Source organism: Berghia stephanieae, chromosome 3, assembly GCF_034508935.2.
Source record: "Berghia stephanieae isolate SIO BIC M18660-M18661 chromosome 3, UCSD_Bste_1.3, whole genome shotgun sequence".
In the NCBI taxonomy this organism is placed as follows: Eukaryota; Metazoa; Mollusca; class Gastropoda; order Nudibranchia; family Aeolidiidae; genus Berghia; species Berghia stephanieae.
The window spans coordinates 56,157,568-56,178,787 of NC_088362.1; the positions used below are offsets into that span (position 1 = coordinate 56,157,568).

The following is a 21,220-nucleotide window of genomic DNA, read 5'->3' on the forward strand; positions in this document are numbered from 1 at the left end:
AAGAGCAAGAAATCATGCTGGATTTTGCACCTTATATTGTTGATTACAATTTTTTACAATGATCATATATACACCGGCCCTTATAAGGGCCACCTTTTTCAATTATATACACCGGCCCTTATAAGGGCCACTTTATACAATTATATACACCGGCCCTTATAAGGGCCACTTTATACAATTATATACACCGGCCCTTATAAGGGCCACCTTATACAATTATCTATACGGCCCTTATAAGGGCCATGACCCCACCCCAGATCCCTGTTGGATCATCCCGGCCTGCCCCCTCTTTCTCTTTCCTTATTCTTTTTTATTTTTTTTAAATTTTATATTTTTTTTCTTCCTTTCTCTTTTTATATTTTTTTCTCTCTTTTTATTTTTTTTTTTTACAAAATTCTAACCGTGAGGGTTTTCAGTTATTTTAAAATGATTGGCTATGATGATTCTTTTTTATTTTTTAAAATTTTATAATTTTTTTTTTCTTCCTTTCTCTTTTTATATTTTTTTTTCTCTTTTTAATTTAAAAAAAAATCCTAACCCTGAACCCTCTTCCGCACTAGGACAGGACTGTCCTGGGACAGTCCTGTCCCAAATCTTTAACATATAGAATTTAGAGAAATCTTCCGCACCTATTGGGACGGGACAAAACAGTCCCGTTGTGTCCCAAGCCGTTGTGAAAATGCTACAAAATCAACGGGACAGGACTGTCCCAGTCCCGTGTTCATATCGTTTGTGGTAGTAGAAAAATATAGCAGCCTTCCGCACTAGGACAAAAAAGTCCCAGACTTGGCGGCGCCGTGTCAAAATTGAAATGCCTGTCTTTATTTTCTGCATCCCTACTACTACTACTACTACTACTACTACTACTACCTACTACTACTACTACTACTACTACTACTACTACTACTACTACTACTACTACTACTACTACTACTACTATTTCTACTGTTGCTTCTGCTGCTGCTAATGCGACTAATATATTAATACCTACATCCTTTACATTTTGTATTTATTTCCAATTCCATTGTATTTATTTTCCAACAATAGTCCACACTTTATATTAGTTCACTGTCTTCTATGCTGCATTACACAGTTCCTCCCCGCCTCCCCTCTTTTAAATTAATTAAGTACGCACCTTTTATAAATTTCTATTGCTCTGTTTTAATTCGCGCTTCCTCACAAAGTAGCATACAATTTCCTGCCCATCAATGTTTTTCTTTATGCATCTTAACAACGCCACTACCACATTATCTCATTCGTCTGTGGTTTTTAATTCATCATGTGTTGTTGATGAAGGGGAAACCCGAAACGTCCATTTTATCTGTTTTCGAATATTAAACTGAAGCTTACATTCAATTTCACAGTTATGATTTATTTATTTATTTCAATTCTGAATATAAAAAAGCAAGAACAATTCAAAAAATAATTCTATGTGATGAAACCACGTACAGAAGGCAAAGCAACATAAACATTTTCGGCAATTTAAAAACGTATGTTTATAAATATAATTTAAGAAGTGTCACACTTTGTGACACAGCAGTAACGTGTCTAAAACCGGTCGCACATCTGTTCGTTACCTTGTGGGATCAATTGTCTTTATCGTTATTTATTTCGGGAATTTTCAATGAAAATATTTTAAAGTAAGTCCTTCTGAGCCACTTGGACTCATTGTAAGACAAATGAACTCCTTTAAAGCCTTGTAGCCAATGTGCAGGAGTTATTCCGGTTTCAATAGCATGAAGCGGATAATTAACGTATTTGTTTGAAAACCTTTGAACAGGACGCTAGTCTATCGCAGATTACTATCCCAACTTGACAGGTACCCTTTTACACCTGAATGGAGTGAGTGATTGGAGTAAATTTTCTTGCTCTAGAAAGTACAAATTGGCTTCGGTCGGAATCGAACACAGAACCTCTGAGTCCAGAGTACAACGCACTAACCATGGGCCATCTTGCCTCCTTAGCTTATAAATCCGGAACTTATCCATGTTTCTGTAGCGTTGAGCAGAAAGATAACAGTTTAAAATTAAAAAAAATAAAATTCCCTTTTTCATCCCCTAGGGGAAATTTTTCTCGAGGGTCTATTCCAAGGGAAGACTGGAATAACCAGGCGTCAGCCGCAATACAGAGCCGCAAATTGAGCTAGGGCGAGGTATAACCAGGCGTTAGCCGCAGTGCAGCGCCGCAAATTGAGCTAGGCGAGGTGACTTACTCAAGGCAACACAGCGCATCAGCGGGTGATCGAACTGATGCCTTTTGGGTACGAAGCAAAGACCGTACCACCGAGCCATGCTGACTTTCTATTATCCTCTTGAATGATGCTAGTCCGTCAAAGATTACTTTCATCAGCGAACTGGTACTCATTTGCACCTGGGTAAAATGAGGTGATTCCAAGAAAGTCATTTTAAGATAAGATCGGAGATCACCATAGAGTCTACGGAATTGACCCTTGAGCAATCTTTGGGTCATTAAAGGATGCACCCAATATTGTTTTCTCTTTCAATTTGTCTTTTTTTCCACGTAGTAAAGCACAGAAATATGCAACCTCTATTTCATCCATTACTAGTAGTAGTAGTAGTAGTAGTAGTAGTAGTAGTAGTAGTAGTAGTAGTAGTAGTAGTAGTAGTAGTAGTTAGTAGTAGTAGTTGTTGTAGTAGTAGTAGCAGTAGCAATAATATTACTCTTGCTATAAGAATATTTCATGGTTATATAAATCTTATGTAAACAAATCCCATTGTACAGTGTAAAAAATCATTATCGTCATTTCGTATCTTATGTTGATTCATAAAATGTGAATTATTAGAGTTGTACCAAGGACTTATTTTTTAAATTATTAATCTATAATTCAAACTATTAAATAACTAATCTATTGATTAGAAGATTATACATTATTATTATCACCATTATAATTATCATTATTTATTATTATTATTATTATTATTATTATTATTATTATTATATTATTATTATTATTATTATTATTATTATTTATTATTTTTATTATTATTATTATTTATTATTATTATTATTATTATTATTATTATTATTATTATTATATTATTATTATTATTATATCATTATTACTATTATTATCATTATTAATATCATTATTTGCCTTGCTTTATTATTGATTTTATTTACTTGATTTGTTGATGAAAATATTATATTCTTGTATGAGTTATATTGACAATTGACTACAAATAAACTTTTGAATCTTGTAAAAAAATTTTTTAAAATAATGCATTAGCGCAGGTGTGTCCCAGGACAGTCCTGTCCTAGTGCGGAACCCCTTTTGAATAGAAGTTTTCTCCAGTGGGACAGGACAAATTTGTCCCGGGACAGTTTTGTCCTAGTGCGGAAGGAGGGTAATACATGTAACGTTGTTGTCTAATTCTACGCAGGACTGTGTCAAGACATTAAAATTAGTTCTCTCCAACCGGGGGAGGGGAGAGGGGGGGGGGGGAGCTCCTGATCCGGCTGACAGGCATGTGATGAAAGTGATAATGTTTTATTCCTGTTTTAATCCGATTGATGCTTTGCACCCCGCAAATAAAGCTCACAACATTGCCAGCCGGAGATAGCGAATCGCACACAAAACCATCTAAAACCATGAACGTTTATAGTATAATTAATCGAAGTGACTATTCTCACCCCCCGATGCTAGTCTTCATAATAGTAGTCCACAATTGTTGTATGTTTAATCCAAAGGTTGTAATGCAGTAATTTGTTAAGTTTCTTGTCACAAGTTGCACAATTAAAAAAAAAATCAATCAAATCCAAATCGCAAAAAGCGGCGACGTTTTTTTCGCTAATCCAATCGGCCGGGGGGGGGGGGGGGGGTGGCGTCAACTTTGCTCAGCTTCGCTCGGTCTATAGTCTGATTGATATATTTTAATGAAAATTAATCACTAATCACCCAGCTGGCGGTCAAAAATAATTTGGAGCAGAGTGACGTATACTTCATCTTTCGAAGGTTCCTGTCCCCGCATTTCAATCTCGGGTGTAACAGAGAGAATAAAGTGAGAACTAATCATCCAACTGGCAGACTCAAACCAGTTGATGCTATGCGTTTAGTTAAACACTCAGAACATCCACCAGCCGGATATAATAAAATAAATAAATCAATAACATTCCCTTTATTGATCCCCAAGGGGAAATATGTCTTGACGGTCTATTCCAAGGGAAGACTGGAATAACTCAGGCGTCAGCCGCAATGCAGCGCCGCAAAGTGAGCCAGGGCGAGGTGACTTGCTCAAGGCCACACAACGAGGCGGGTAGTCGAACTCGGAACCTTTTGGGTACGAAGCGTGCCGCTGATCCACGCTGCCCCGAGCACACAAATCAATGTGCTAGATTAAGCGCTTATAGTCTGATTAATAATATTTAGTGAAAACTACTCATAAAAATAGCTGGCTAATAACAATAACAAAGAGCTGAGTGACGTTCTATTTATAAATTTGATAATGTTATGGTGAGAACTGTTCATGGTTCTGGCTGGCAAAAAAAGTAATTTACAAAACAATAGTGTCACGTCATCCGCTTAGTGTCTGTTGGGAAGAAGGCAAAAAATTAAACAATGACAATGTGGCCATTTTTTTCCTCCTATTTCTTTATTATTGTTATTTTTTAGTTAAGTCAAGTCAAAATTTTGAGTCAAAACGAGAATGACTTTGGTTACATTTTTATTTTATCTCGTTCCATAAATTTAGTTGTGCTCCCCTTATTTTCAACATTTATTCAAGGGAAGCAAATCTCAGCGTGATAGAATTATATTTTAAACCTCAATTCTTCACGTCTTGAAATAATTTATCATTTAATTTTTCATGTAACAAGTTTATGAATTAAAAATGTATTTAATAGACTGTATTTTCTTGTCTGTTGCTAAATATTAGTGATTTAATTGTTTGAAATGAGATATCCAGTCTTTTCGTACGTAATCAAAACCTGTCTTTTTGGTGTCCATATAACCATCTGAAGGAAGTTGTCGTATCGAGGAGGTCCGATTGCCATTGGAATAAACTGGTCCAATCCGTCATCTGATGGACTCTCTCACTTTAGACCTTGAAGTTGCCACACGGAGATGATATGTTGTTGACTGTTGACAATTGATTTACAAAGATCTGATGAAATCCCCCTGGTTGCAATATTATACAATTGGTTATACACATGTTGCTTTACACTTGTTGATGAATTGTTGACTCCCGATAAAATAAACTGTGATATCTCGATATAAATGTACCTCTTCTTCTAGGGGGAGTTGCATTTATATAGTGATGCGACCGGTCCAATAGCAGAACTCTTGACTTCCTTTTTTTTAAAAAATGGAATATCGCTTCGTTTTTGTTCATTCCTGGGACTGGGTCTGTTGGTACTCCTCGTACAGTTTTTCCGACTCTTCCGACCAGCAAGGAGTGTAGAATTTCAGTTTGTCCCTTGAAATGGAGCAATGCGCGCTCTTAACCAGCCGCCTGTTAAGTCTGGTTATGTTCTCGGACCTGGGACGAAGGGCAAGTAAATTCCTCCCAGTTCGACTTTCTGAAATTCCATCTGCAAAATGGGAGAGATCGTGTCCTCGAGGTGGTTACCCCAACTGTGACAAGTCACGGCCTATGCTGTCTGTGGGGAAAGTCCCACAGAACTTGAAACCGTTCTCCGTTTGCGCCCTTTGTCACAAAGGGGTATACTCCTTCTGCCGATTATCCCTGGGATACCATTGGTTGTAGGATTGTACACCAGGCGTAGATAGTTACAGTCCATACGTGTACGGAGTATAACAGATGGAAGGATGGCTAACCACCGGTGTATATATGTTGTGCAAATACAACCCACCCTCTGCACGGAAATTCTATTAATCCCATTGCTATCCATCACTCTTTCAATGACTCTTACCTTCATAGGGTCCTTAACATAAATGTTCTCACCTCTTTTGAGCCTCGAAGTTCTTTTTGTTGGGCCACCGTACAGCCTGGGATCTGGAATCGGGAAGATTGCACTCCTGAGCAAAGATGAATCTCCTTTAATGGGAGAATGCCAACGTTATGGACCTCCGGTAGCTCTGATAAAAGCAGATTTTTACTATACTCTGGCTCTCGAAATTGAGGGAAATATCATGCGACAAGTCGCGGTTCCGGATATTTCACGTTCCAGCTAAAGAGGTGTTGGAAATCTTCGCCATTGAAGATCCTGATTTCCCGTGAACATCATCAGAGTGTGGGCCAAGGATAGCCGAAGTCATCTGTCAGGATCTGCATTTAATTCATGCTTATCCAGGCGGAGAGTTCAGGGCGACCGCTCACGGCTCAAAACCTTTGCCCCTGCGATATGCACTTATGCACCCCATCCATGGCCATTAGTAAGGGTACAGCTATTGCATGTAGTATACCGCGACTAACTAGGAAGGCACTCCTTGTCAGCTGGGTAGGATATAGCAAACTTATTTATCGCAAACAAATTATTATTTAACATGACAGTATTAAGATTTACATATTGACAGAATATATGTTATGTAATATCAGATAATTGCACTTCCGTAGTTATCTAACACTATAAATATAATGTATTCATAACAGCTATGACATATTTAGAGGTATATAAATGCTATTCAGTGTGTTAATCATGCAGATACGACATTGATACTAAAATTGCCTAGGGCAATAACTCATAAAAATAATAATAATAATACACTTTAACAGATTTAAATCAAGCCTGACTTCGGTATATTGCCGTCCTCTGAAAACAACACGTATTAAAAATTTTGTTCAGAAAACTCGTCCTTCAAATATAAATCAATCACAAGGACCCTCATCTTGACAAAAACTCTAAAACATGGGACGTCGCAAAATATTATGCAATATTCCTTTTAATGTTGAACGCTATTATATTGCAAAATAATTTCTTCAAAATAGAAGGGAAATTGACGTCACTCAGCTCTTTGATACTGTTTTTAGCCAGCAACATGAGCAGTTCTCATTCAATGGTAACAATCAAACTATAAATGTTTACGGTTACAATAGTTTTGTTTGTTGTGGAAAAAAAATAATGCTTTGAGTTTAGCTAAATAACTCATAACATCCGTCAGTCGGAAATAACGTACCAAAATACAAAACTAAAGTTTGTAACCTTAGATGTTTATAGCTTGATTCGTACAATTTAGTAAGAACTACTCATAAAACTGGCTGACTGAAAACAATAAAAACAGCTGAGTGTCGTCAATTTCGTTCCACCTATACTCAGCTTTTATTATTGTTTTTCGACAACAAGTCGTTTGATTAATTCTCACAAGAATAGATCAGTCAGACTAACAACGTAAAAGATTTTACACCCCCCCCCCCCCCCATGCTTTTACTATTGTTTAGACGTGTATAAATAGAGTGAAGTTGACGTCACTCAGTCTTTGTTATTGTTTTTTTTGTTGTTTTTTTTTAGCCACCCGCGTTTATGAGTAATTATCACTAAACAGTTTTACCAGACTATAAACGTTTAAGGTTATTCAGTTTTGCGTGTTGGTCCATTGTATTTCCGGATGACAATGTTGTGAGCTTCTTAGCCAAGCGCATACTATCTATAACTTTTAAGTATTTTACTTAAAAGCCTACCATATATGGTAGTTCCATGAAGTTTGCTAAGTTTAAAACTAACAACCATTTGTTTACATTCGGACGACTGTCCGAGGGGTGTGGTGATGTTTCTTTCCACTTGTTGTCTATACAAAAGTAACGTGATTCCAAGGGGGATAAGTCCTTGATAAGCTGGTTGCTGTGTAAAAAGTGAATACTTTTACAGTTAAAACTGAAAATTAAAAACAAAATTTTAGCGACCAAGAAGTTTATATGTATTAATTTTATCAGAATCAATTTTACCCCATGGGAGATAAATAAAAAGATAAAATAATTTTATATGCAATGTCTATAACATCCGTAATGAGGGACATATCAAACTCGACCGTATATAAACAACTCATGAAATGAACACCATTGAGGTCCGATCTTCAATGGATGGTCCATCCCTTCCCCACTTCCTCTATCTTCCTCCTCTTCCGTCCACCCCTTCCCCACTCCCTCCCTTTCCCCCACTTCTATCTCGCCATCCCTGATGACTCGTCTTTCTATCTGGTGATTCACCCATCACTGCACTATTTCTGTCTCTGGCGTCGGTGTGTTTCCCGGTTTAGGTGCCTTGAGTTGCCTGGATAACGATGGCAGATATAAAAATACACTCCCCGAAACCTGGTGCCCATCACGAGCTGTGAGAATGTTGACTCCTGTTGAACTTTGATGTTGTGCAATCCTGTCTCTTAAAAAAAACCGAATAAAAACAAACAAAAAAAGTCAGCCCCACCCCAATGTTATCCCACTTGCTTGTTGACAATGAGACATTGAAAAAAGGATGTAAATAGATTCATTTCACTTTCTAACAATGTAACCAAGATTTTCTAAAAATAACCCCATGACCTTTGACCAGAACTATTGAAGGACTTTGACTTCTTTTTTTTTTTACTTCTTAAACTTGAGTTTTTGTATAGGACAATATCCACTAAACATACTCAAAGCGCTTTACAAGGGGTCTCTAAAAAAAGCAATATGTAGAACGAGACATGATGCATGTCAGGCAATGTTGCCATTTTTTCCGACAGAGACAACGCTGTTGACGGCCAGGTACTCATTTTACAACTGAGTACGGTGAGAGAATAATATGAGTAAAAAGCATTTTGCAAGGACTCAACTGGGCGATCCACAAGACCACATAGCCACATTCTTACATTCTGTATTTTTTCCTTGTAATTATTCCTTTGTTACTTTGTTTTTGCTCACCAGAACCTTAGACCTCGTGAACTGTAAAATTGAACTACAGATTCTTGAGTTAAGGGAAACGTTTCACCAGCCGATTTCAGTCATGCCTAATCGTCCAATTAATTGACCTTTTAGGTCATGAATATTGCTCACAGCTATTTTGAAATATCAAGTTGGTAAAAATTTAATGTAATTGTTGCTGCTTGAAGCTCGAATAAATAAAAAAAACAATGTGAAATTGAATGTAATCTTCAATTTAATATACGAAAACGGATAAAATGGATGTTTCGGGTTTTCCTTTATCAACAAAACCGGATGGATGAAACACTACAGACGAATCAGATAATGTGGTAGTGGCGTTGTTAAATCACTGTATAGGTAATATTTTGCGCTTGGCTAAGAAGCTCACAACATTGCCATCCGGAAGTATAACGGTCCAACACACAAAACTCTGAGTAACCTTGAATCTTTATAGTCTGGTTAATGCAGTTTAGTGAGAATTACTCATAAACGCGGATGGCAAAAAGCAATAACAAAGACCTGAGTGAGGTCAACTTCAAACTAGCTATAAATAGTGTGCGCTTGCCTAAGAAGCAACAACATTGCCATCCGGAAGTATAACGGACAAACACACATAACTATCTCTGTGTAACGTTGAACGTTTAAAGTCTGGATAATACAGTTTAGTGAGAATTAGTCACAAACGTGGATGGCAAAAAACAATAGCAAAGAAATGATTGACGTCATCTTTGTTCTATCTATAAATCAAAATCAATAACACAGATCCGAGTGACGTTAATTCCGTTCTATCTATACCCGCATGGTTGTAAGCGTCACGACTTAACATTAAAACAAATAGATCTATCAGGAAAACAATCAATTCTCGACATGAAGTTAGCAACAAGCCTGGCTGATAATGTTGTGAGTATAGGTAGGTTAGTAGGTAGCGTAGAGAAGTTAGCCTATATTTATAACAATTTCGTGATGTACAACTACCTACTCTGTATCACTGTGTATAGCAATAATCATTAAAAAATAAATCACCATTCTAAATAATGATGTGGTTTATAGACAATAGATACCAAGCTACTATCTAGAAGCTGCGACTTTAAAAAATAAAAAATAATAAAAAATGAATATAAATGCTTCAAAAAAGAACAAAATACCAAAAAAACGGAACGTTTCAGAATCAAAACCTTCTTCAGCCAATGATAAAACACGAAACACTTCAATTTATATTTTTACTGGGATTTGTTTTGTTGGCTGAAGAAGGGTCTTGCGACCAAAACGTTCTGTTTTTGATATTTCGTTCTTTTATGAAACTGTCATATTCATTTTGTTTATGAATCGTAGTCTGCTTATTTTGATACACTGGCATGTGTCTGCTGTTGGCGAAATATTTCTGCTTCCTTTAGATTAGATTCAGTTGCTTTGATTAAAAATAATTTTCTTCCAATTGGTTTACGCTTTGCAAGGAATAATACGATATGAGCAGATGGTAAACCTATATATTTTAAAAATGTATTTATCAGCGTAACAATAAGTGATCTATGTAAATATATCAACATCTTTCGCAGCCTGCCTAATAATTAGGATGCCGACAGCGCCATCTGGTCGATTCATTCCGTTATCACATTTTTGACAACCGTATCGCTTTTATTGTTGTCTTCCAAAGCACGTGAAGAATGAATGAGCGTCGCTTTTAAGTTCATTTATCTCCCACTGTGCATCTTTGATGGAGGGGAAAAAATCCTTTAATGAAGTTTGTGTGTGAGTGTGTGTGTGTGTGTGTCTGTGTGTGTGTGTGTGCGCGCTCACGTGTGTGTGTATGTGTTTGTGAATGTGTATGCATGTTTTAACTTAAGTTTTGTATTCTTCAGTAAGGATTATCAGAAATGCGTAAGTTAAATAAAAATTATATTGAAATTCGTGAGTTATAATCTTGACTTAAAAAGAAATGCGTAACTCTTTTCTGCCAATTGCTTAGTATCGTTATTTATTGAACTCTTGGTTTCATGTGGGCGAAGTAGCCGAGTGGTTAAGGCATTGTATTGTGACCCGGAAGGTCCCTGGTTCGAGCCCCGTTTCGGACACTTTCGTCTTTTTCCTTGAGCAAGATTATTAACCCCCAATTTTCTCACTTTGACCAACATGGGTGATTCCTGTTGACATCAGACATCTTGTTTGATGAATTGTCTATATTCCTTCGTGGAATGCCAAGGGGACGGTATCTTATGATGTCGTGGAGGAAGGGCATAACTTTTCATGTAAACATAAAATAGATACTCACAGTTTACTTTATGACACTACTTTTTAAACCTGGAGGTAGAGACGCGATTTTAAATTTATTTAGACTTATCAATATTTTCCATTTTCTTTTCATATTTTGTTGTTCTTTGAATGTGTCGACTAAGATTAAATTTTAAGCATCAAGTATTAAGTATTATAATAATGATGTGTATGTTTGTGAAAATAAACAATAGAAGACATTTGCTATATGACATCAGTTTGGTTGTGCACGTATTCACTGTGTGCCTCAATTACTGGGTAAGAAAGTATTCATCAGTGCGAGTCTCTTTTTACCCGATAAAATGTATAGTAAAATTAAGGGAGTAAAAATGACTCTTATAATTAAAAGAATACAAAACAAAGTAAACGACGTTTCGGCATTTGGCCTTCTTCGAGTAAACAAGAAAGAAGGACAAAGGCCGAAAGGTCGTTTACTTTGTTTTGTATCTTTTATAAGTGTCATTTGTACTTCCTTTATTTTACTATACATTTAAATGACTCATTTAGGCAATTTAAGAGTTTTGTTTTATCCGATAACACACTTGTTTTTCTTTGATTTTCATTTTTATGACAAATTTACAATTTTCGGTGAATACACTATAATTTGAAATTGGAAAAAAATTATATTTTGAAATCATCAAAAGCCTCATAAAATAAATCCTTGAATTATGTCCTTCCTTCCATGAAATCAAGAATACACCCTAGTGGTAACATTAGGTGGCCGTGTTTTATTTGCTTCGTTGCATTTTATCTCAGGGATTATCAAAGCCTGATTTGCCAGAGCGGTTTGCAATTTATTTTCATTTTAGTCGCATAATGTTCATCCTTACACAGACTCATGCAGGCGGAAATTTCTTGTTTTCAATTCTTAAGATGATTATTGTTTTGTTTTCTGGGTTGTTCTAGAAAGTTTCCAGGGGAATAGAAGCGTCTCTAATCGATCTTCATTGCTGCTCTAGTGGTTTGGGTATTGTCATTTCAAAATCATTTTCCAAACAATAAACAACTATATGTGACCCTCCGTCGCAAAGCGGTATTATGTCAGAAAAAGCTCGACTCCACCCGAGATTGATCTTGGCATTTTTCCTTGTGAGGCCAGGTCTCTACCAATTGAGCAATCGAGACCCCATTAAACCTTCCTTGAAAATGCCCTATAATATAGTAATATTCATATTTTCATTCATATTATATCCGATGCTCATTCTTTAAATGTGTCAGTGCATGACATAATCAGTTGAAAAGTGAAAATTTTGGATTTGCATTTTTTTTGCATTTTCTGAAAGAATATGCTCCCCAGAGCATTTTAATCTTTATTTGAAGTTAATGTGGTGATTTTTTCATGAAGTCATGGTCAGATGTATGGGAAAGGTATCCGGCAACTCTTCTCAAATTTTATACTTTTTCAACTTGACTAGCTGTAAAAAATATTTAGAAGTGAAATTAAGCTTTGATATTTCCCGAAGATGTACAAAAAGGGTTGATTTATTAATCATTTATGAAAATTATTCATTTTGGATAAAAAATTGACCTTCTAACTAAACTTGGCAATATCTCAGTTCAAACCTTTTCACCATCCGACTGATTATGTCATTCACTGTAACAAATAATCAAGAATTGACTTAATGCGGTCAAGCCGTAGGTCTGATAACTCGGGTTGTTATGGTCTCATTCAGTGTTGTAATGGAAATACTCTCAAACCAACGCAAAAATAATATAAACCATTACAACAATGTTAAATCAAGCTCATACACTGCGTTCGATTATTAGACCTACAAATATAAGCAAAAATGAATATAACTGCTTGAAAAAAGAACAAAATACCAAGTACGGAACGTTTCGGGTTCAAAATCCTTCTTCAGACAGCAACTATAAAACATTAAAAACATAAATACATTACTAAATTCCATTGGCTATATTCATTTTTTTGTTTTGTTTATTTACTTTTACAGTCCACGGTTTTTAGCAGCTTAGTATCACTTTGAAATATGTTACAATGTGAAATTGAATGTAAGCTTCAATTTGATATATGAAAACAGATCAAATGGACGTTGCCGGTTTCCTCTTTATCAACAAAACAGGATGAATGAAACACTAGAGACGAATGAGATAAATATGTGCAAATAGATTCAAGCTCATATTTGGTTTTCATTCATTTTCTCCACAGGAGTCCGATATAGACACATACAGAGTTATTTACAATTACATGAAAGACAGACCCCATGTCCTGATGGAGGACTACGAAGCGGCTATCGAGCGCGTTAAAAAAGGCAACTATGCGTTCTTCATGGAGAACCTGATGATTGACTACCAGGTGCAGATGGACTGTCAGCTTATGCAAGTCGGTGGTCTGCTGGATTCCAAGGGCTACGGCATTGGATTACCCAGAGGTAAGCTACAACCAGGTTCCGATGTTCAACTCTACCCTTTCTGTTGACTATTCAACCGCCATTTTTCTTTCAAATCAATGCCGTTTCACATATGAATAATTTAACAATTTATTATAAAATACAACTCTCTTCATTCATCCCATAGGGGAAATTTGTCTTTTGGGTCTATTTCAAGGGAAGACTTGAAAAATACAGTGCAGCGCAGCAAACTGAGCTAATGTGAGGTGACTTGCTTAAGGCCACACAGCGCATGGGGAACTTGGTACCTTTCGTGTACGAAGCAAAAGACCGTACCGTTGAGCCATTATGATCAGTGGCACCTTTATGTACTCAGTGTTGCAGATGATAGCAGTTCACAGAAGCACCAATTATTAAAAAAATAAATAAATAGTTAAATATATACAATTTATATTGAGCCTATATACAGCTAACTTTTTCAATGGCGCTTTACAAGACATATGTGATATGGGAATTTGAAGAAAATTTAGTTTTAAATTTTGGTAATTTCTAGTAAAAGCCGAGAGAGGATCCCCGATTAAAATGCCGCAAGGTAAAATGCTATAAAATGTCATAGCTTTTTCTTTCTAAAGTTTGTTATGAGGAGCGGAGAGCCCGAGGTGGCCTGTATTCCGATATAAATGACATCATGTAATCTGGTGCTAAGCCATGAATGAATACATTAAAATATTATACTGGCCATCTTGAACTCAACTCTCCTCAACTGTTTATGCTATAATTTACATGTTTCATAAAAACGTATCATCTCGAATCCATACTGGCCATATTTCCTTGAGAATGTATCTGGAAAATGATAGGTTGTCTTGTGGTATGACACTCGCCTTTGGATAGGAAGATCCTGCATTCGAGTCCCGCTCTGGCGTATAATTGAGTCCTTGGAAAGACTCTTTACTGACACGCTCTCAGCGTATTCAGTTGTAAAATGAGTACCTGGCCGTTATCAGCATTCTCTCTCTCTCTCTTTCTCTCTCTTTCTCTCTATCTCTCTCTCTCTCTCTCTCTCTCTCTCGAACAAAAATGTAATATATTGCCTACTTGTTAAGTTTTGTTGTTGATTAGGGACCCACTACAAAGCGTTTTGAATACGTTTAGGGAATATTATGCTATATTATAAATGCTTAAGTTAATTTTAATATAAGTCAGAGGGCTTCTATACGATCTCTGCCGTACTCGGGATAAACATATATAAAATAAAATTGGCCAGAAAACTCGTCCTTCAAATATCGATCGATTTAATTGACTCTCATCTTGGTAAAAACTCTCATACCCGGCACTTTGCTGAAGTCCCGGGTTTGAGAGTTTTTGCCATTTAACTCGATCGAATTTCGAAGGACGAGTTTTCTGGTCAAATTTTTAAATACGGGTTTTTCCAGACTACGGCACGTCTGTCTTTACGAGTTTTAACGTGCCTACTGTACTTTCAGAGCTGGTATTTTTAACTCGCGAGGTCCAGGTTTAAGAGTTTTTCAAAGATGAAGGTCATTTAAATCGATCCATAATACTTGAAGGGCGAATTTTCTGGCCAAATTTTAAATGCATGTCTTTCCAGAATCTGGAATTTAATATGTTACGTAGGGCGAGTCCACTTTACATCTTATTGTAATGTTCTCCCAATTTAAATGTGACTTTGTAACCTCGTGGAGATTAACTATCCTTTCTTAAAAAAATATAGCATTGTGGAGAACATTGTGCTTATTTGAATCAATAAAAAAAATTGATACGGCGCACAACTCTATTGAAAGATTTGAAAATTAGAAATGTATTTTTTACAGATAGATAAACAGATAACTTGATTTCCTTTTATAATTTAAAGTCAGTTTGAAAGTTCGTTGAGTCAAACAGATATCATAAAATATGTACCGACGACACTAAGAAACTCCTCAAAATCGACTAATTTTTACACTGTAAAAAGTTGTCAGTTTGCGTCATCTATTTATGACATCAAGTATTATTATAACTTCCGTTGTGTTGTTGGTTTAGCGGTGATCAGTGTTGTTATGTTCTAATTGCGTGTATGTTTGTATGTGTGCGTGCGTGTGTGTGTGTGTGTTGTGTGTGGTGTATACATGTGTGTGTGTGTGTGTGTGTTGGCATTTTTCAGCAAATCGTGGCATTCATAGTGATATTATTCACTTGATCACATGAAGGTATTCGGATTTACACTAATTTTAAACAAGTTTCACCGATTAACAACATCAACTAATATTACTGCTTATATTACGGTCGTTTTTATGCCATCGATGTGATAAGTACTGCCCTGGGAAATATTTAGCTAAACGTTGTCGGCAAACTGTCAATTGTATCTGTCTAGCTTCTAGCCCGAACAAACTTGATATTTTTGGCGTCTGCTTCAGATTTTCATTTGACCTCACATAAGTTAGGTAAAGGGGAGACATTCCGAAAGTTCCTACATCCCCAGTATTCTTTCAATTTTTAATTTCACCATTGATCTTTTGTCAGGCGTTCATTTATTCAATTTGTCACCATATAGATTTGTGAGGATTTTTTTTTTCTATTAGGGTTAGTCATAAGTCTTAGTAAAGGTGCTAGGGGGGAGACATTCCGAAAGCTCCTACATCCCCAGTATTCTTTTAATTTGTATTTTCACCGTAGATATTTTGTCAGGCGTTTATTTATTCAATTTGTCATCATATAGAAGCATTTCTAAAACTCTAGAACAAACCTCGATAGATTTGTGAAAGTTTAAAATCTCCTAATTTGACCATTGTTTTGATTCTCGGCCGCCATTTTAATTTGTGAAGTATTGAAATGTAGTGCAAAGCAGTCTGAGAGTATTTTTTTTATTAGGGTTAGTCATAATGCTAGAGTGTTTATTTTCCTATTAGGGTTAGTTAAAGGTACTCTAGGTTTTACTTTTTCTTGGGGTTAGTTGAGGGAATATAATTTAAGTTGTTTCCCTTTGTAGGAGCTTTCGGAAGGCTTCCCAAGTCAAGCGTGGTAAAGACTTGTGACTTATTGATATTGATATCTACTGACTGATAAACTAAAATCATGCCGAATAAAGCATGGCAGCGACAAGCACATCGATTAAAGTGTGCATCTAATCGTAATCAAGATAATCAAGAAAATTATTCAGGCAATATCGAATGAAAATAGTTCTTTCCCCGCGAAATTGCGGGCTTTTTACTATTTACTTAAATATTCGTACGAATGGCGCATATTGATTGGACATTTTTTTGTGTATGAAGCTATTCAATTTCCATCTTGATTACGTCATCAGATTCCCCGTACAGAGAAGACTTGTCCATGGCTATTTTAGAGCTACAAGAGGCTGGTACGATACAGATGTTGTATAACAAATGGTGGAAGGATAAAGGTGCCTGCATGAGGTAAAGTCTAAATAATATTATGTGTACTTGTTTACAGGTTGATCAACAATATTATTCAAGCAGATGGAGAAAACAAAAACAAATTAGGCGAATCGAAGTATCACTTCCATACAATTGGTCACGAAATATCTCAGTATATTTTTTGGAGGAGTGGAATAAACGTATTCTTTCTTTTCTTTGTATTTAATAAACTCGCAAGCTCGTAGTGTTAATCGGCATGATAAAATAACTCGTTTAATAAAGACAAAGAAATTAAAGAATCATATATTGTTCTACGTTCATCGTCGAATTGGGAACCCTTTAAAATAAAATTCTGACAAGTTCTATATGAAACGGTGCCAGACAAAGCAAAGAGAAAAATACTGAAAAAATAATCATTTCAAAAACGTTTAGTATTTTTTCTCTAGAACTTCTAACCTCTCTGTCTTGCACTGTTTCATACATACTTTTTATGATAATTTTCTTACGATAGTAACTGCTCCCTAAATTGTTACGTTGAATTATCAAAACTCAACTCAACATATTGTCCATTTCAATAATATTAAATAAAATCCGGTATTACGCTCGGTTATTAGACCTGTGTATCCCTGCACTTAGGGTAAGGAATTAGTCTGATGGGCAAAAAGGGAAGCCGAATCCATGACGTCACACCTTCCTCTCTTCCGGTTCCAAACTCTTTCGAAGTATGTGGCCATTCCTCAGAAGGACTAACGATGAATAGGTTTCATATTGAATCGTTAGGTGGCACAATTAATTCAGTAGCAGAATGTATTGGCAGATTCTAATGATTCATGGATGTAAACGAGCAAGGGTAGATGATCTTTTTTGGCGACAAGAAAACTAGTGACCTGTGTACTTAAATGTCTCAGGGAATGTGATTGCCACTGGTTCTATCATGAGGTCAACGTCAGCAGTGGTCCTTCCCGGTTTCTATAGCGTGATACTGGCAATAGCATGTGCTTGTTATCCCTTGGATAGTACGCTAGTCTATCGCAAATTACTTTCTGTCAGATCTATCAGACCCAGCTATATCATCACATGGGGGGGGGGGGGGGGTCGTAAAGTTCTCGACATCCACACGGGATCGATCTCAGTCCCTTTGCGCTTGAAGTGTGCTCTACCAACTGCGTTATGGGGATCCCCCATGAGGTCGACATGTATATGCCAAACAATAACAAAGACCCGAGTGACGGCCGAGTGACGTCAACTTCATACTATCTATAGATATAATGAAGTTGACGTCACCCAGGTCTTTGTTGTTTCTTTTTGCCATCCGCGTCTATGAGTAAAGCTCACTAAACTGTATTAACCAAACTATAAACCGTCAAGGTTACACATCGTTTTGTGTGTTGGTCCGTTATACTTCCGGATCGCAATGTTGTGAGCTTCTTATCCAAGCGCATACTATCTATAAGTTGACGATTGCTACGATCGATCTCAGTCCCTTTGCGTATAAAGCGTGCATGGAAACAATATTTTGAAAGACTTGATTATTTCTGCAACTGAACAAAACTCACAAATCACATAACTAAAAAAACACAAGCATTAATACTGAAATACAGCCAGTCCCTCTTATGTATATCTTATAACTACTATTTGATCACCAATCAAGGGACTGAATGTATTTGATAAAATACATTCACTCAATACTTCTTTTTGTTTTCAGGGATGAGGACAAAGAGGCCAATGCTCTGGGTGTGGAGAATGTAGGCGGTATCTTCGTGGTGTTGCTGGGGGGCCTTGCCCTTGCCGTAGTTGTGGCTATCATAGAATTTATATGGAAGTCCAAACAAAACGCCAAGGAAGACAAGGTATGTTTTTTTCACACCTCTCGTCTTGCCAAAAACTCTCAAACCTGGTACCTCGAGAGTTTTTTGCCAAGATGTGGGTCATTTTAATCAATCGATATTTGAAGGACGAGTTTTCTAGCCAATTTTAAAAGTTTTTCCACTTAAATGATCAACGACAATTTTTACTAAATCAGAATATATTTCTGCATCCAATGACGTAATTATGACCAGGCAACACCTCAAAACCGCCCGGACAATAATAACTGGTTGTTGTTTGACAATAAATGAATGAAGTTTAAGCTACGGGATATTTCTTCTTTTTCTAGTATTTTTTTTATCTTGCGCTGTTTCATACATATATTTTTCCGATCTTTATCGTATCCCAGTGCCTTCTTCCATACTGTCACGATACTAGTTGTTAAGGTTAATCTTGTTCACTTTTATCAAATCACGCAATTTTCAAACCTTCTATTGTACTGGAATATAAGAAAATGTAATTCAATAAATCAATTATGCAAAAGTGAGCCCGATTCTTTAAGGACACGGGGTGGACCGGGGATGGGTGGGGGGGGGGGGTGGAAGGGTATGGGAGTGGAAGGGAGTGGGGGTGGAAGGGAGGGTATATATTACCCAAATGTTCGTCTAAAATTGATAGAAATAATGTTGCCGATAGATTAATTATTTATTTCCTGATTGTATACAGCTTTTATTAAGAGAAAAAAACTGATCACTTGCTTTATGGCCAAGGCCTGGAATGTGGTCGTCTTTCCAGAGTACGGCAGTTAATTCTCTCCTTACCGACCCTTTTCCTGATTTTCCATTAATCATCAAACGCATCCAACATAAAATTGATTTTTAAACTAAGACTCAAAAGAAATAAATTCATGTACGACAAAGCATTAATTTCTTATAATTATAAATTTTATAATCTTCAAATTGTCTGATGCACAAAAGAAATCTGAATAAGAAAATGTTGGTTTTATAGGTGGTGATTTTCCTGTAATTGGTAAGGACAGGGTTTACTGGTTAAATGGAGAGTAGACATTGCTTGGTACCTCTAGCGAGGGTCTATGTGGTGTGGTTTGACACTCGCTTTCGGATCGGAAGGTTCTGGGTTCGAGCCTCGCTCGGCGCATAGTTGTTGTTCTTGGAAAAGGTTATTTACTCACATTCTCTCACCGTACTCATGTGTAAAATGAGTACCTGGCCGTGAACAGCGTTGTCCAAAAAATATGAATTATCTCCTACCAGGCGCCATGCCTCGCCATATTTGCTAAGTGTTGCTGTTGACCAGGGACCCCTTGTAAAGCGCTCTTTGTAAAAGCTCATTTTTCCCCCTGGCTAGAGACTATATTACAAAGATGAACCAAGCCCATATACTCAATCGCTGATAAGTGCACAAGGTTGGTGGTTGGGGGTGGGGGGGGGGTGAAGTCAGTAAAATCTACATAACAGCATAACAGGTTTTGGTAACGTTCTTTTAGTGTGTGAGGCGAGTGCTAATCTAGAGCATTTATATAGAGCAATATCCACAACGAACACCTAGCTTAACATGTAGGACGAGACATGACGCCTGTGGGGCGAAATTATAATTTTTAGACAAAGACAATACTATTAACGGCCAGACACTTATATTACACCTGAGTACGGTGAGAGATTGTGAGTAAAACGCCTTTTCCGAGGACTCAATTATGACCCGTTTAGAGCGAGTCTCGAACACCGGGACTCTCAGGTCTCGAGACGAGAATCATACCACTAGATCACATAGCCGTAAAACTATCCAACTAAGCTATCGGTAGTCCCATATAATCCAGCACGCAGGAAGAAATAAAAAAAACCCATAAAATTTCCCACTTTCTTTGATTTAACGTTTGAAAACATTTATTTCATTCCAGCAACCAATATGTGCCGAGATATCCCAAGAGCTTCGCTTTGCGACCAGTTGTTGGGGCTCTTCAAAGCGGCCAAAGAACCGTAAGCCAGAAGACAAAGAGGAATCGAGGCGAGGAAGAGTTATCACCCTTCCCAACGATGCGCCTCGTCAAGGGGTTCGATGGGCTGATTCACCCGATAGAGTCATTGCAACCACACGGGTAATAATAATAATAATAATAATAATAATAATAATAATAATAATAATAATAATAATAATAATAATAAAATAATATCATCATCATCATCATCATCATCATCATCATCATCATCATCATCATCATCATCATCATCATCATCATTTTCATCATTCATCAGTTATCGCTAATGCCACCAGACTTACCTCTTATTATGTATCATAGCTGACCACTGTTTTCAGTAAATACGTGTTTATAAATTGCCATTTAACGCGGGCCTTTTACTTTCCAAGTCTATGAGTAATTAACCCTAATCGATGTCTTACATCTGTAATTGACTTTATATCATTTACATACACAAACCTTGTCTTAACTCACTCCAGGTTAACCTTACTCTCATTATGCGATAACCTATAGAATATCATAAAACATAATATATTATTATACATACACTACATCCAAACACGGTTTTCTTAAACATACGGTTTCCCCGAACTCATCAGAATTTTTACTTATTACTCTTTGTTT

The 21,220-nt window shown here is 36.6% G+C and overlaps 1 protein-coding gene across 2 annotated transcripts in view; it reads left to right on the forward strand.

Moving 5' to 3' along the window:
- The window catches only part of LOC144968045 (glutamate receptor ionotropic, kainate 2-like), a 288,839-nt gene that overhangs the window by 264,620 nt on the left and 2,999 nt on the right, over nt 1–21,220 (forward strand). For both annotated transcript variants that reach the window (XM_078906003.1, XM_078906004.1), the window contains exons 15-18: nt 13,243–13,465; nt 16,725–16,833; nt 18,500–18,644; nt 20,519–20,716. In XM_078906003.1, coding sequence (XP_078762129.1) covers nt 13,243–13,465; nt 16,725–16,833; nt 18,500–18,644; nt 20,519–20,716 — 675 coding nt within the window. The remainder of the gene's footprint in view (nt 1–13,242; nt 13,466–16,724; nt 16,834–18,499; nt 18,645–20,518; nt 20,717–21,220) is intronic.